Raw genomic sequence first — 15,961 nt, 5'->3', positions numbered from 1 at the left:
CTGTGCATACCATTTTGAAGTTGCGAATGTTGGAAAAAATTTTAAAATGCTGTATTTCTGGAACAGTTATAGATGTTTTGTTGGGCTTTTATTTTTATTTTTATTTGAACGATAATTGCTTTATGATTATAAAGAAATCCTCGATCTGGACATATCTGCCAAAATTCTTTTACTATAGCATTCTGAACTTTTTTGTAATTTATGAAAAATTTTTTTTTCAGAAATGTCAATCCACAAAATTTCGATTTTTTTTTCCTTTTGATTAGTACCACATAGTTCTACATTCCCTGAAAAGGAGAGCTTCCACTTTTACGTTGAACAGCTTTTATGAACAATTGAAATTTTTGCCATACCTAAAACCTGCTTTATTACCACATTATCACATAACAGGTTCATAAAAATCAAAACCTAGCCTTATTTAACATAATTGTAGTTTTGAAAAATTAGCAAGAGACTAATTTTTCAAGCATTTTAAATGGTTCTAAAATGTATGTGGAAGGTCCAAAGCCTTAAAGGTTTCTATTTATACAACTTCTGTGCACTCTGTTTTGTACTGAAATTAGGCAGTCAATGAACTAAAAATGTGTTCCACTTCTTCAATGTCTTCCTTTGATATAGAGTGATGGCTTACAGTTGAACCAATAGGGACTGGAGCACTTACAATTGTTGGCCAAACTAACAACATTTCTTCCTTATTGCTATTTAAAGTGTGTGCAATATGAGTTCGCCCATCACTTTGAGTCCAAAAATATGTTTTCTGAATTCCTTTCACAGGAATAGTTTGTTTGGACCATTCTTCTTTTTTCTGCTCACAGAGTTCTTCGATTTCCTCTTTGAACAAAAGAATGTGGGCTGTGGATGTGCACGGTTTCACAACTCTCGTAAAATCCTCAGCATTCTGAATCACAGCTGTATTTGGTCTGCAAAGATTCTGTTTTGTAGCATGGTGCTTCAGCAGGCCTCCTGCACCATCACAAGGCCCCTTCCCATGACCAGTAGCACTGTATACGCAGTCAGTTGGCACTAGCGACTTACTCAATTCAAACAGCTGGTAACTATTTTTAAAATGACTAGGAGCACCATCAGAAATACTGATGATCTTCTCTGCCCTGTTTGCAGTTGAAGAATTTTCTGCATTCTCTGCAAAATCAACCTGTACACACCCTTTCACTTCTGCAATGTGTTGTTGCATTTTCTTCAGATGCTGATGTGTTACGGCTTTCACTGACCATTTGCCAAGTTCATCAATGAAACTGTCAAAGGCAACAGTTTTCTTAATTGGTTTATTTTCCACCTATGTAGAGTACGTAATTTCTGCACAGTTATCTGTTACGTCTATCAGGCCAAGTGTCAGTAAAAACTGTCCTAACTTTCAAGGGCAGTCACCACATTCTTTAAACAAAAAAGGTCTCTCGTTTTACATCACAGACTACTAAATGACTTCACATGCCCAACCAAGGTGTCATATGCCACGTGCTCCAGTAAGTTCTTAGAAGTTACCACACAATACACACATAAACAGACATCTCTAGGTGGGTGTGGAACTACCCACTTAGGCCGTAGTGCATAAAATTTTGATCTTCCAATATGTGATGTTGTGTAATTGCTATTATAAATTTCTAGGCTTCTTTAATACTGCGAGTCATGTACCTCTCCACTTTCACAGCTTTTTGACCTTCAACTGTTACAGTTATAGTGTCTTTTTTTGTTGGTACTCTGGCGAGAACCGTTCCATTTATCTTCCAGATAAAATGACTGCACTATTTGAACTTGAACTGCCTCTTCAGGATGACCATAATAGGGATCTGGTCTTCCAAGGACTCCTTTAACACACCTCACATTTCTTAAATTGTCTACCATGTACTTTGATACTGATACAACTTGGATCAAAATTGCTTTCTTTGAAAATGTCTCTGGAATAATAGTTAAAACTTGCACCTTTTCACTGTAGGATGCACAATATTCAACAGCTGAATTGATATTTGTGAAAAATTCCTGGCAAGTGGTGCAAGAGTGCTTTGGTTAATTTTCTTCTTAATATGGAATTTCTACTTTGAAGGGTGTGATCATTTGCTGTAGTGTATTCATCCACAGCTTTAGTAATTTCTCTGTGCTCTCTTGATGCATGGAGCTTATGACTCGACTTCACTGACTTAACAGTTTCTTAACAGAACTAACAACTACCTCTGCAGTTGACTGATTCAGGGTACTTAATTCTTCCTCTGTTGATGCAAAATGTGCATCATTTGCACCATGGGAGGCTTCACCTTGTTCAGATACTATCGTTGTTATTCTGTCAAATCATTTAGAATACAAAATTCATCAATGGAAATGTCTTCACTTTGAAACAGAGTCTTCAAATGAGAACACTTATTCCTAACTTGAACAAAGTGTTAAATAGTCAGCACACTTCACTCTCATGTGGCACCAGTCAGAAGACATGTCAAACAGTCCTTTTCACAAAAAACACTGCAACTGTGTCAACTGGTAAATTCCTCACAAAAACACAGAACTCACTGGATGGGACTCAGACTTCTTAGAAGCATCTTCAGTAAACAAACTAGCACTGAACAACTACAATACAGAAACCTGCAATGAACAACCACAACAAAGAAACTGACATGAAATTACAACAAACTGTAAGAAATATCTGCAACAGAGAAAGTGAAATGAAATAACTGCAACAACGGCAATAGAAATAAACATTGTAACAAAGAAATCAGTAAGAAACGTCTTTAGTGAAGACATATATTACCCTCGAAAGTTAAAAGAAATGATTTTTTAAAAAAAAATAAAACTGGTCCTACTTAAAAGTGGAAGCTCTCCTTTACAGAGAGTATGGTACTAATCAACAGAAAAAAAATCTAACTGTTCTGGGTTGGCATTTTTTAAAAAAAAAATGTCAGTTAAGTATAAAAAATTCAAAATGCAATAGTAAAAGAACTTTAATATGTCCAAATGGAAGATACCATTGTAATCATAAAACAATTATCTTAAAAAAAAAAAAAACTAACAAAATATCTAGAACTGTCACAGAGATAGAGCATTTTAAAAACTTTCCAAAATTCACACCTTTAAAATGGTGTTCACAGTGTCATCTTTGGAGGCCTGTATCTCGGGGCAGGAATTTTTGTGGAGGGGGGCACAAAAAAAGTGTTTATTACTTACTCCTGAATTTTGACATTGGCTTAATTCAACAAAATCCGAGACTCTGAAGGTAACCCACCTGCCTGAAGTGACATGCATTATGCCCTTTGCAGTATACACTTTTTGTGTCAATTTCTTTAACCATCTTTTTAAAATCCATGGCACCAACTTATTCCACTGCAGCTGCACATTGTCATTTTAATGTTGTGAAAGCCAAAATGCTGCTTGTAGTGATGAAACCAATCTGAGTTGGCTGAGAAAGATGGGTCTTTCCCTTCTTTTGTCAAATCTTAGTACAAGCCCTTTGCTGTAGCTCTAATTGCAGTTCCCGAGAGAGGCATCTGCTGGTGGTCGTGTTGCTCAATCAAATGGCTGAGCATTTTCTTCACTGTTTCCATCGCATCCAGCAGTGATTTGAACACTCTTAGCACACTTGAGTCACTTGAAGAGTGAACAGCTTTTCGAACTAATTCCGCATTGTCATGAATAGGTCTCACTGTGGATTTAGTAAGTCCCAAAGCATGCTGAATGACAATAATACGGTTACCTTCATCATAGCAATGCAGACTTCTAAATTTATTTCTAATGAATAAGACTTTTGTACACTCTTCAATTCCTCAACAGGCACATAGCAATGCAGACTTCTAACTTTATTTCTAATGAATAAGACTTTTGTACACTCTTCAATTCCTCAACAGGCACACTCTCTTTCCTTTTACCCGATATTCTAAATATAGGCCCTGTCAACTGCAACTTCACAGCTCTACTGATCTGAACTGATGATTCATGTGTCAACAAGCACAACAGAAGATGTGCAAATCCATCACTGACCTTGTGAACCATGTTCCTGATTTGTTGAAGAGCACAGGGCCCTGTCTTTTGCCTTGTTAGCTTTTCATTCAGAGGTTCTATCATTGTTGCTGTTGGTAAGGAGCAAAACAAGAAACTGTTGTGTGGACTTGTCTTGTATTTTTATTGTAGTCTAGTGTTTGAAATAAAACTTTCACAAAAATACAATCACATCTGACAGCCCACTTAACAAAGACCACAAATGGTTGACTATCGGAAGAAAATCTCATGGTCAAAAATTTTAGTACAATGGTAGGAGGGGGTGCCACGAACAACATACTAAAAAATCCTGATCACTTGGGAGTGAGCACTGGGGTGGATTGGGGGCATTTAAAGGTCACTTTTTATGTTTTTCTTACGTAATTCGAAAACCATGGTTACGAGCAAAATGGTTTCCCAGTACTAATTTAAGTAAATTAAATTTACTACAATAAAGTTCATATTCATTTTCTTTTAGGACTTATCGTTTCCATGTTGGAAGGGATTGGAGAATTGCAGAGTATTAAAAATACTGTTTTAACGATATGAAATCATTGTTTATTTTTAAATGAAGCGGGTTAAAACAAATATTAAATGTATGTAACAAGTGTAAATGCAGCAGAGCCATATTAAGAGATAAACTGTGTTCAGGGAGGGGGTGGAAGGTAGAAGTGTAAGGGAAGGTAGGTTGTTGGAAGGTGGTCACTCACTTTCCTTTTCCATACATCTGCAAACTGAGCAGTGAGAGGGTGATTCCCTACTCTGTCCAGCTCACTACACCACAAGCAGTAACTTCATAGTGTTTCACAAGTATATAGAGACCCTCCACAGCACTCCTTATGAATAACAGGAGAGAGAGTGTGCAGACATGTCCAGGCAATGTTCATTTTCCACAAAGTGCGTTAACGCTACATGGGATGCATATACAAGTTATTAATAGTATATGGACAGAATCTACGTAAATCTCTGAACACCATTCTATACTGATTTAGGGGAAATTGATTCTTAGTCATCCTATATGCCAGTAGTTGTGTTCTTCGGGGATAGGTAACACCCCCACACCGAGCACTTCTCACTTTTCGGTTTACAAGGATACTATACCTCCACAAGATTCCTGTTCAATTTCCTTAAGTGAGTAGACAAAATAGCTTCATTAAGCCCGTACTTAAACAGTGGGTGACTAAGAATTAGTTCCCCACCACTATGAGTGTAGAACAGTCTACAGAGATTAATGTAGAGTCTGCCCATACATGTTTCTTGTGTTAGTATCATTAAATGTTTCTTGTGTTAGTATCATTAATTACTCATATACACATCCCATGTAGTGTTAATGCACTTTGTGGAAATAAACATCCCATGGGCATGTCAGCACACTGTAACTCCAGTAATTCATAAGGCGCACTGTGAAGGGTCGATATAAATTTGTGAAACATCCTGCAGTTGTTGCTTGTGGCATAATGGGGTAGATAGCATGAGGAATCATCAGCTCATCATTCACTTTGCATCCGGTGACCTACCTTTCCTCGTGCTTCTGCGCTCCTACCCTCTACCCATTCCCACCCTGTTAGATATCCCATAAATATGACTCTGCTGCATTTAGACGTGGTAACATTTAACAATTGTTGTTAACCCACTTCATTTTAAAAGAAACATAGATTTTATACCATTACAACAACATTGTTAATACCGTGTGATTTTTCCATCCCTGGAACATGGAAACTATTACTCATAGAGAGAAAAAGAATAGGATTGTTTTTGTAGGAAATTCAAAACAGTAATTTAATTTAGTACTAAGAAACTTTTTCGCATAAAAACCTACCAGATACTTCTATGTTTACAGAATATACAGAAATGACTTTTCTTAGCAACCTTGCACACTGAATAAAGAAGCACTAGTCCTTCTTTCCCTTCCTCCTATTCACATGTTTGAACCATGCCACTTCCACAGATTAACAAAGATTACTGTAATATTATTTCAGCCACACATAGAGAACAGAGAATATCTTGTGCAGGTTTATTTCTGACCAGTTAGTTGCAAGATGTCACTATACATATGATAATGAAAAGAGGTTGTTTTGACCTTTGGAGGAGACCAGTGACCTCCATATCTAAATGGATCACAGAATTCACAGTCACAGTCACATTTTATTTTATTTGCACAGATAATTGGTTTCAACTTTACAGCCACCATCAGCTCTACAAGACGAAAATAAAAAGAAAGGTAGTTCAGACTACATGGAGCAGAAAAAGGAGTAAGCCTATTATATCATAAAGCAGTGGCACAGAGGGTGTGAAGTCATTAACTGAACTGACTCACAATGTACACATACATAATTAATGGCAGCAGTTTCAAATCTCAGGGCTGTGGAGGTGGTGATGACATAACTTAAAAAGTAAATAGTTTGTGAGAATAATGAATTGCATTCTTACATTTCACGTATTCTTAAAAGTCCTAAGAGGTATGCTACATCATTGCTGTTTCATGACAGACTTAGTGTCATGTCTTCAACTTTACAACACATTTATGTGGTAAAATGCATTATTTGACGATCTCCTTTATTGTATGCCCACCATTATTTACTCTACTTCCCTAGCATTTAATTCTATTGCATACTAAGCCAATCCCCCATGTATACATGGAAGGACAGCATTCTACATTGTTCTTCGTAGTGCACTGGTAAGCTCTGACCTTCCCTCTTGCCTTTTAACAACCAGTACTTTCTTTTGAATTCAGCTCAAATCTAAGCTCTCTCTTTCTGGGAACTCTTTAAAATTTTTGGCAATCTGAATCTCAGCTTTACTTCATTCTTACTTGTGTGCTGTTTCCTGCAATTTTTGTCGTTCCTTATTCATGGCCGAAAGTAACAATTCCAATCTTCTAGCAACTGAACTTTGAAATTTTTCTTCTTACTATGCTGAATACTTGCAATCACTGTAGCTATACAATCAGAGAGGGACAACTTTTTTTCTACATCTGTAAATGATCTTGTCAAGTGCCCCTTGTCACAAAAGTGCTCTTTGTTAGCGGCTCAATATCAAGAAGCTTCTCTGGAAAAAGGGAGGAGGCAGGGATATTCTTCCAAACAGAACCTGTCTGACAACTCACAGGGATACTTCATATGTCTGCAGCATTTCTTTGCAACTTTTGTACTGGCAATGAGGAAGTCAACACAATTCCAACAAGTTCCAACACCACAAGGCAAAAGGTTGACAAAACAAGCATGTGGAATCATAGAGGGAAGTTTTTGTTTGTTTTCTGGTCATTTTTTATGTTATACTGTTTTGAAAAATTCAACATATTATATTCAATGTTAGCACACTCCATGCAGTAAACACAGGAAAGTTTACCACTAGCCAAAAAAAAAAAAAAAAAAAATTGGATGATATACAATGCCAAATTCTAAATAGTAATAATACAAATAATAATAATAATAATAATAATAATAATAATAATAATAATAATAATAATAATAATACCTCTTTAGTTCTTTCTTCAGCTGATTTACTTCTACCACTGATGCTTGTAATTCAGTCTTGATGGTCCCATATTGATCTTCTGCTTCTTTCAACTTGGAATGTAGCTCTAGAAAAGAAATGAGGCAATTAGAAATACAAAGGATACTATGGAAGTTTTGATAACAACTAGCCAAACATTGCACTTCCAAGAAAGTAAAAATATTAGAAGTGGGAAATGGGCCTCCATTGTTGAGCTCTAATAATGTTCCGTTGCTTTCAGCCATAGACTGCAAAGAATAAGATTTTCATGATACAAGTTTTTGTGACTTCTATATGGGTCTAACAAAATGTTATTCCATTTCATTGATCTTTTTCTCCTTGGGCACTTCTCTCACTCCTTTAATTGACGCAGACAAAAAATAATTTTCTTTTAGAAGATGAAAACCAGTCTTGGCATGCAACAGCAGTCATCCTTAAGATGTTTCACAGTAATGTTTGACACATCACAACTATTAGACTTTAAGATACTGTGACAGATCTAGTACTATTTCTTCTAAAGCTTTTCTAGGCCAACTGAGAAAAAACAGCCAACAATATGTTTACTTGGGACCTTGTCCATCTAAAGCACATCTGCTCACAGGGTGGCAAAAAAACCACACATTTAGTGAAGATCCTGAATCTAGGGGCCTCCACACCCATCTTAAAGCACAGATTTGTTCACAATGTGTTTCTTTTGCTGAAAGCAAAAGAAAAATCATCACTGGACCCTATTCTAAATCACTAGAAGCAGCTGTGTCTGCCTACAGACAGACAGAGTGTACCTGAAATAGTTCCCTACAGAGGCAAACCACAATATGATTAGAGAAAGTGCACTACAATATTATCACTTGAAAGTGACTAGTTTCAATTATATAAAAGTAAATATTAAAAGCAAAAAGTTTGCATTGCTTTCTCAAAACTTTTTAAATGAGTCTCTAACAGTTATAGCTACAAAATTTTTAAATCTTGGAATTAAATTATGAATGTACTGATTTTGAGATTGCATATGTTCAACAGCACATGTTCCGCAACACCAAGCCAGGCACCAAGTCAGTGTACTGGGAGGGGGGGGGGGGGGGGGGATTTAGATGGGATATCAGTGACACATTAAGTTTTCAATAATCACTTAAGAGCTGCCCCAGGTTACATAATAATTTTTCTAACAGTAACAAAAATTGTAATCTCTTACACAAAAGAAATCCGAGGAATTCGTAGGAAGTGGATCTGAAGAAAATAAAAGGGAAGAGAGAAAAAAGACTATTGGATAACTGAAGGGTAAGGTCTGAAGTTTATGAATAGTTATCAAGGGCAGCAAAGATTTCTAAGCTGCATTCTAGAGCTGTAAATGTGTAGTCCTAAAACACTGGCTACATACTGAACAGCACAGCACTGCGAAACAGCATCAAGAAGGCGCTGACCTGCGAGCTAATGGAAAGAGCAGGCAGCGTCACACCTCCAGGAAGGCACACTGTCTAGCTTGGGCTGAAAATCTATCGGCCCCACCACAAACGTTTTCAGCTTGGCCAAAGTCTCAATCACCGTGGAACAAGTGCATATTGACTTTGCTGGTCTCTTTTGGAACATTTGTTGGCTTATTGTTGTGGACTCTCTTAGCAAACATCCATTTGCAGCATCCATAAACTTGACTACATTGTGTATCACCATTCAGGCTTTGTCATTTATTTTTTGCTTCGAAGGTTTGCCTAAAGTGTTGGTCGCAAAAAGTTTACAGCTCAGGAATTTGAACTGTTTTGTACAACCAATGGTATCACTCACCTTACTACTGTTCTGTTTCATCCTCTGTCAAACAGAGAAGCTGAACAATTTGTGGCTACATTCAAGCAACAGATGAGTGAACTATGTGTCTCCCACACATGGGAGCAAGCACTGCCACTCTTCCTTGTAACATACTGCTCCCAGTCTCTCGATGATACATTGCCGGCGGAGCTTCTACATGGCCAGCAACACCGAATGCTGCTACAGTTGCTTCACCCACCACAATGTATGGCACCTCCCACACTCCACAAGTATCATTGCTGTGCCGCCATCAGAACCAGATTCATGCTTGTCAAGTGCAAGACTCTTACACATATTTTCTGTCCCAAAATTTGCATCCTCTCAGGATCTTGTGGCTGGTGCAGCTACTCCCAGCGGCCTCTTTGGCACCGTCTGTGGAAATGATGGAGATGAACCCATTGCCTTTGCCGCCACAATAGCTCAAGTTCCCAGCGCTCAGCCTGGTGCCACTGTGGACCCGGCACCACACTCACTGTTTTTCATCAGACCAGCTCAGAAAGAGGGTGGGTGCCCTTTGGCGGTTATCTGATCTATGTTCCCATCGCAGCACAGGATGGATGTTGGGGTGTGGCTGGGGACTCGGCGTTGGTCCCAGTTGCAGCTCTCGGGGCTCCTCATGCCACCCAGCTACCTGACCCCCACCCCCACCTCTTTTGTCATAAGATGGCTCCCTTCATGACAATGGTGTGTCATTTTTGGGGTGGGGGTGGGGGGTGGGAGGGAAGGGGAATGCACAGTCCCAAAGCATCGACTGCACCAACCAGCACAGTGCCGCGAAGTGGCATCAAGAAGGTACTGACCTGCACACCAATGGAAAGAGTGGGCAGCGCCACACCTCCACGAAGACAGAGTTCAGCGGCCAATGTCAACACTGACTTAACCAGCAGCCCATTGCTGGTTGGCCCCAATTCAGCTGCAGGCTTCGACAGCATCATTACTGAGTAATAAGAAGATAATACTTAGCCCGCATTGTAGTAGTAGAGAGCCAACTTAATTGCACGTAGGAGGCACATGAAGCCACTTCATAACAAGAAGTTAAGTTTTTCTTTCCTTTTTAGAAATAAAGAGTTCTATTAATTTAAAATTGTTGTCTACAGATCATTTTGGATTCCTGCCACCAGTCATTGCAAGTTCTCTCCATCCTTGTTTGTGTCGGAGCTGACTCCCACAGTTGACGAGGCAACAGTACATTTGCTACACAGAACTAGAATACACTACAGAATACACATATATTATTAAAATAAAACAAAACAGAATATTGTGAAGTATTCTAGTTCGTGGGTGATACATTCCTTGGGTCACTTGCAAAATATGTCACAGTACATGAAATCGGTCAAATTACATGTTATGAATTAATTTCTATTATAGTATGACTGCAAGCTGTCAATTTACAGAAGAGTTTGCATACAGAAAATCATACTTTAATAACAATATGTAATAATTTTGCTCAAAATATGCATAAGTTTCTAAACACGGGATTTCTCTGTGAAATAGGAGTTCACCAGAAGTGTTTCTTAGCTTACTTTCAAATTATATACCATAGTATTATTAACACAGGTGTTCAACACAATAAAAATTAACATCTTCAACTTTTAGTCCTGTTGTAATATTGGAGCATGTTGATAATTTTTACTTTTAAACTGTCCATGTGTTCAGTTCCTCGTGCTGTGAAGTCTGCAAAACAAAAATTCAAGATGGAACAAAACCACAACATGTAGAACAACATCCACAAAACCTGCCTCTGAAGATACACTCCAAAGAACAAAGGCAAAACATTTGTTTCATTCAGGGAGTCCAAAAGTAAAAATGATCATCATACTGTGAAAACGTAATCGTAGATACACAAGTAATACATCATGATAAAGGACTCTAAAAAGTGCTGTGAACAACTCTTGTACAAAAGGCAAAGGTCCAGGTTCAAGCCATGGTCCAGAGCACAGTTTTAATCTCCCAAGACGTTTCAACTCCTGAATAGAGGACAAAAAATTGCAGATATGGGTGTCCAGCACTTAAAGTAGTAAAGGAATTTTGCTATTTGGGGAGCAAAATAACTGATGATGGTCGAAGTAGAGAGGATATAAAACGTAGACTGGCAATGGCAAGGAAAGCATTTCTGAAGAAGAGAAATTTATTAACATCAAGTATAGAGTTAAGTGTCAGGAAGTCATTTCTGAAAGTATTTGTATGGAGTGTAGCCATGTATGGAAGTGAAACATGCATGATAAGTAGTTTGGACAAGAAGAGAATAGAAGCTTTTGAAATGTGGTGCTACAGAAGAATGCTGAAGATTAGATGGGTAGATCACATAACTAATGAGGAAGTATTGAATAGGATTGGGGAGAAGAGAAGTTTGTGGCACCACTTGACTAGAAGAAGGGATCGGTTGGTAGGACATGTGTTGAGGCATCAAGGGATCACCAATTTAGTATTGGAGGGCAGCGTGGAGGGTAAAAATCGTAGAGGGAGACCAAGAGATGAATACACTAAGCAGATTCAGAAGGATGTAGGTTGCAGTAGGTACTGGGAGATGATGAAGCTTGCACAGGATAGAGTAGCATGGAGAGCTGCATCAAACCAGTCTCAGGACTGAAGACCACAACAACAACAATGGGTGTCCAGCAGTAAATGAATATTTACACTGAATACTTCAATAGTTTTCAGATTGGGTAAATAGAGGGAAAGTCTCCCAATAGTTAACATCTCCTAAGAATGTATCTTGCAGTACAGCCACATACTGCGGCAAACATATGGGTCCACCTACTGGATTAAAAAGTTATCTGTCAAAGAACAAACTCCCTCCCCCTCCCTGCCCCCCTCCCACACACACACGTATATATATATACAGGACATCATCTCATCTCCATCATCAGAAGAAAGAATAACTGCAAATGGACAGACACATTCATATTGCTAGCTGCTTGTTGTCCCTCACTTCCAACTATTCTCTCTGTTATTGACACATGACTATCTGACTTAACTGTGAGAATACAACACATGGGGAATGGGAAATCCTTTTGTAAGTCTGTAATACAGTGATAATTATCTACCTGGTTTTCCTGAAACCAATATGTCCATATACAGAGCACAATGGCAACTCCTTTCTCGGTCATTGCAGCAGAAGCCCTGTAGGTTTTGCATAATTTTGTCTCTTTGGTATATTTGCTGAACTAACTGAAGAGGAGCAGGTAAGAAAATTTCTTTCCCTTGTCTAGTGACATCAGAAATACATACATCTTTCAACTAACAACTGAAAATTTATCACTTAATGTTGGGGGATTGTAAGGTTGATAATGAATAAATAATCAGGTAAAAGAACTGCTCAAAGTGTACCGCATTTTGACACCTCACCATATACAACATTAAAATTATTGCACTGTAAAGAAAAAAAAAATCTAATGATAACATTTCCTTTCTTTTCTAATATTGGTTTAAGTTAACACTATTTGTAGCCTCTTATATCGATGAGGTTGGGAATTACTGCAACATTGCTTTAAAACAATGATATATTCCACATCAATTTCTAAAATTTAGATTCTCATAAATGCAGAAATATTGGACACATTTTTAAAGTGTTCCTTTACAAAAGAAAATCTGGAGAACTGCTCCAGTTTAATTCTTGCAGCATTACAAAGATAAGTGACAAAGATATTAGTGTCAGTGGTGTGGAGATAATAGCTGAAATTGCTAAAACTAAACAAAGCTCCAGGACCCAACAGAATTCCTATCAGATTTCACAGAGCATTTGTGACCGAGTTACCCCTCTTGTGATCATAATATACCACAGACCCCTCAAACAAGAAACTGGGCCCACCAGCTGGAACAAAGCACAGGTTATGTCCATCTGAAAGAAGGGTAGCAGAAGTCATCCACAAAACACCATCAAATATATATTACATGTCGGTACATCTGTTGTAGAATCCTAGAACATACTCTGAGCGCCAACATAATGAAGTATCTAGTACAGAATCACCTCCTGCCTGCCAGCCAGCACAGTTTTTGAAGGCATCAATCTCACAAACTCACCACACACTTTCCACATGACGTTCAAAAGGACACGAATTAAATATGCCAGGTTGATAGGTGCAGTGTTATTACTTCCAATAAGCATTTGATTCAGTACTGCACCTATGCTTATTAATAAAGGATGACCACATAGGGTATCAAGTCAAATTTGTGACTGTAATGAGTCTTTCTTTGTATGAAGACATAGCGTGTTATCTTGGATGGAGAGTTATCAATAGAAGTAACTACTGACATGCCCTAGGAAAGAGTGTTGAGATTTGTGCTGTTCATATTGTGTATTAACAACCTGGCATATAATGTTAACAATAATCTTGAGTTTTTTGTGCAGATGTGCAGTTACCTTTGATGAAGTACTATCTGAAAAAAGCTATACAAATATCCACCCAGAATTTGATAAGATTTCAAAGATTGCAATCTGAGCTAGTTAACAAGGAATTGTGACTGGCAGTTTTTGTAACAGTGAGTTACACATGACATAGCAGGGAGTAACACTGATTTATTTAGAACAAGAAATACATACATGATACTCCCCCTAGAAACCAGGAACTCAAGTCCGTACTTCAAAGCAAAGTCCAATCTGCATTGTATCAAAGTTCCACCTATGACATAGTCCACAACATTAATGCCATCACTGTGTATTCGACAGATCTCATGGGCTGAGGCTCAACGGAATTTGTGCGATTCATCACACGATTGGAGGTCCACTGTGGACAGAAAAACAGTTGGTGACCAGGATGATGGAGGTGAAACTGATTATGATGGCACCACCGAAATCTGTGGGCAGAGGCCACAGGATACATCACAGACCCATGGTGGGTGAAGATAATCATGCTGATCCGGGCTGAGTGGCGACTGAGCTCATGGGCCAACATGGGGATACTCACCTGGATGAGAGAGGCCTCAGCGACATTATGCTAGCAGAGGACACAACATGTCCAAGAGGATGTTGTGATGGGCAGCCATGCCACTCCACTGGCCTGTAACCTTCACTTGGTCAAGCCATGTGAGTTGCTATAAAACCACAGAAAGCATTAGGTGCACTGTTACACATCATTTCCTTACGGGTGATGGTCACGGCTCAGCCCTTCTTTGTTGCAAGTCCGCTGGCCAAAGTTCTGAACACCAAATGTGTCTAGGATGGTTGCAATAGATGGTAGGGCGACCATGGCGGAAGCCGCCCCGACATGGAGCCAGTAAGCCATGTGACTCCAGGAGCCAACCCAACTCCTGACACAACATACGTTCCACCAGCTTACGCAGAACGTTGGTGAGGTTGATGGGCCAATAGCTATCCATATAAAGCTGGTTTTTACCAGGTTTGAGCACCGAAATGATGGTGCTCTACCACCACTGCGATTTAAAGACGCCATCGCACCAGATCCGTTTGAAGATGATAAGGAGATGTCACTTGTACTCAGATGAGAGATGTTTAATCATCTGACTGTGGATCCAATCTGGCCCAGGAGCAGTGTCGGAGCAATGTGTAAGGGCATTGAGGAGCTCCCACTCTGTAAATGGAGCGTTATAGGATTCACTGTGGCATATAGTAAATGAGAGGACTTTCCCTTCCAGACTCCGTATGAGAGTGCGAAAGGCTGGGAGGAGGGGTAATTTTCTGATACGGAGGGTCAGGCATAGTGCTCAGCAAAGTGCTCGGCAATCATGATTGCGTTGGTAGATAGCACGCCATTTATAACAACACGGGGAACACCTGTTGGGATCTGGTACCCGAAAACATGTTTGATCCCTGCCCAGATTTGGGAAGGTGATGTATGGCACCCAATGGTCATTTGATAAGTTGGCAAACGTGGGCATGGAACCGCTTAAAGGCTATGAGGTGCTCCAGGAAAGGTTGCCGCTTATGCCGCTGTAGAGCTCGCCGATGCTCCTTAATTGCTTCAGTTACTTCCGGTGACCACCAAGGGACTGCCTTTCGCTGGGGGCACCCCAAAGGAACGAGGGATCGCATTTTCAGCTGCAGAAAGGATTGTTGTTGTCACTGGCTCAATCATCGCATCGATGTTTCCGTGTGGGAGAGATTCAATGGTGACAGCAGAGGTGAAAGTTTCCCAGTCCATCTTGTTTAAAGCTCATCTGGGCAGGTGTCGTGGGTCTGACGCCGGGGCAGGAAGATGGGGAAGTGGTCACTACCACACAAGTCATCATGGGCTCTCTCCAGTGGACAGATGGGAGAAGTCCTGGGCTGCAAATTGATAAATCAATGGCTGAGTAACTACCATGAGCCACACTGAAATGTGTGGCAGCCCCAGTATTTAAGAGGCACATGTTGAACTGAGACAGTAAAGCTTCAACATCTCTGCTTCGGCCAGTAAGCATGGTGCTTACGCAAATCTCCCAAAAGTAGGAAAGGTTTAGGGAGTTGATTAATCAGTGCAGCTAATAGATTCAGGGGTAATGCACCATCTGAAGGAAGATATACATTGCAGACAGTTATCTCCTGTGTCATCCTTATTCTGTCAGCCACAGCTTCAAGAGGGGTTTGAAGGGGCACAGGTTCACTACAGACTGAGTCTAGGACATAAACGCAAACTCCACCTGACACTCGATTATAGTCACTACGGTTCCTGTAATATCCATTATAGCCGCGGAGGGCAGGGGTCCGCATTGCCGGGAACCAGGTTTATTGGAGCGCAATGCAGAAAACAGATGT

The 15,961-nt window shown here is 39.5% G+C and overlaps 1 protein-coding gene across 1 annotated transcript in view; it reads right to left on the bottom strand.

Moving 5' to 3' along the window:
- LOC126175931 (uncharacterized) overlaps positions 1 to 15,961 on the bottom strand; it is a 103,274-nt gene that overhangs the window by 60,564 nt on the left and 26,749 nt on the right. The window contains exon 2 of the mRNA XM_049923009.1: positions 7,453 to 7,558. Coding sequence (XP_049778966.1) covers positions 7,453 to 7,558 — 106 coding nt within the window. The remainder of the gene's footprint in view (positions 1 to 7,452; positions 7,559 to 15,961) is intronic.

This window comes from Schistocerca cancellata, chromosome 3 (genome assembly GCF_023864275.1).
Source record: "Schistocerca cancellata isolate TAMUIC-IGC-003103 chromosome 3, iqSchCanc2.1, whole genome shotgun sequence".
NCBI classification, from domain to species: domain Eukaryota; kingdom Metazoa; phylum Arthropoda; class Insecta; order Orthoptera; family Acrididae; genus Schistocerca; species Schistocerca cancellata.
Note: the sequence above shows the minus strand (reverse complement) of the source record. Positions and strands in the feature narration are given on the sequence as shown.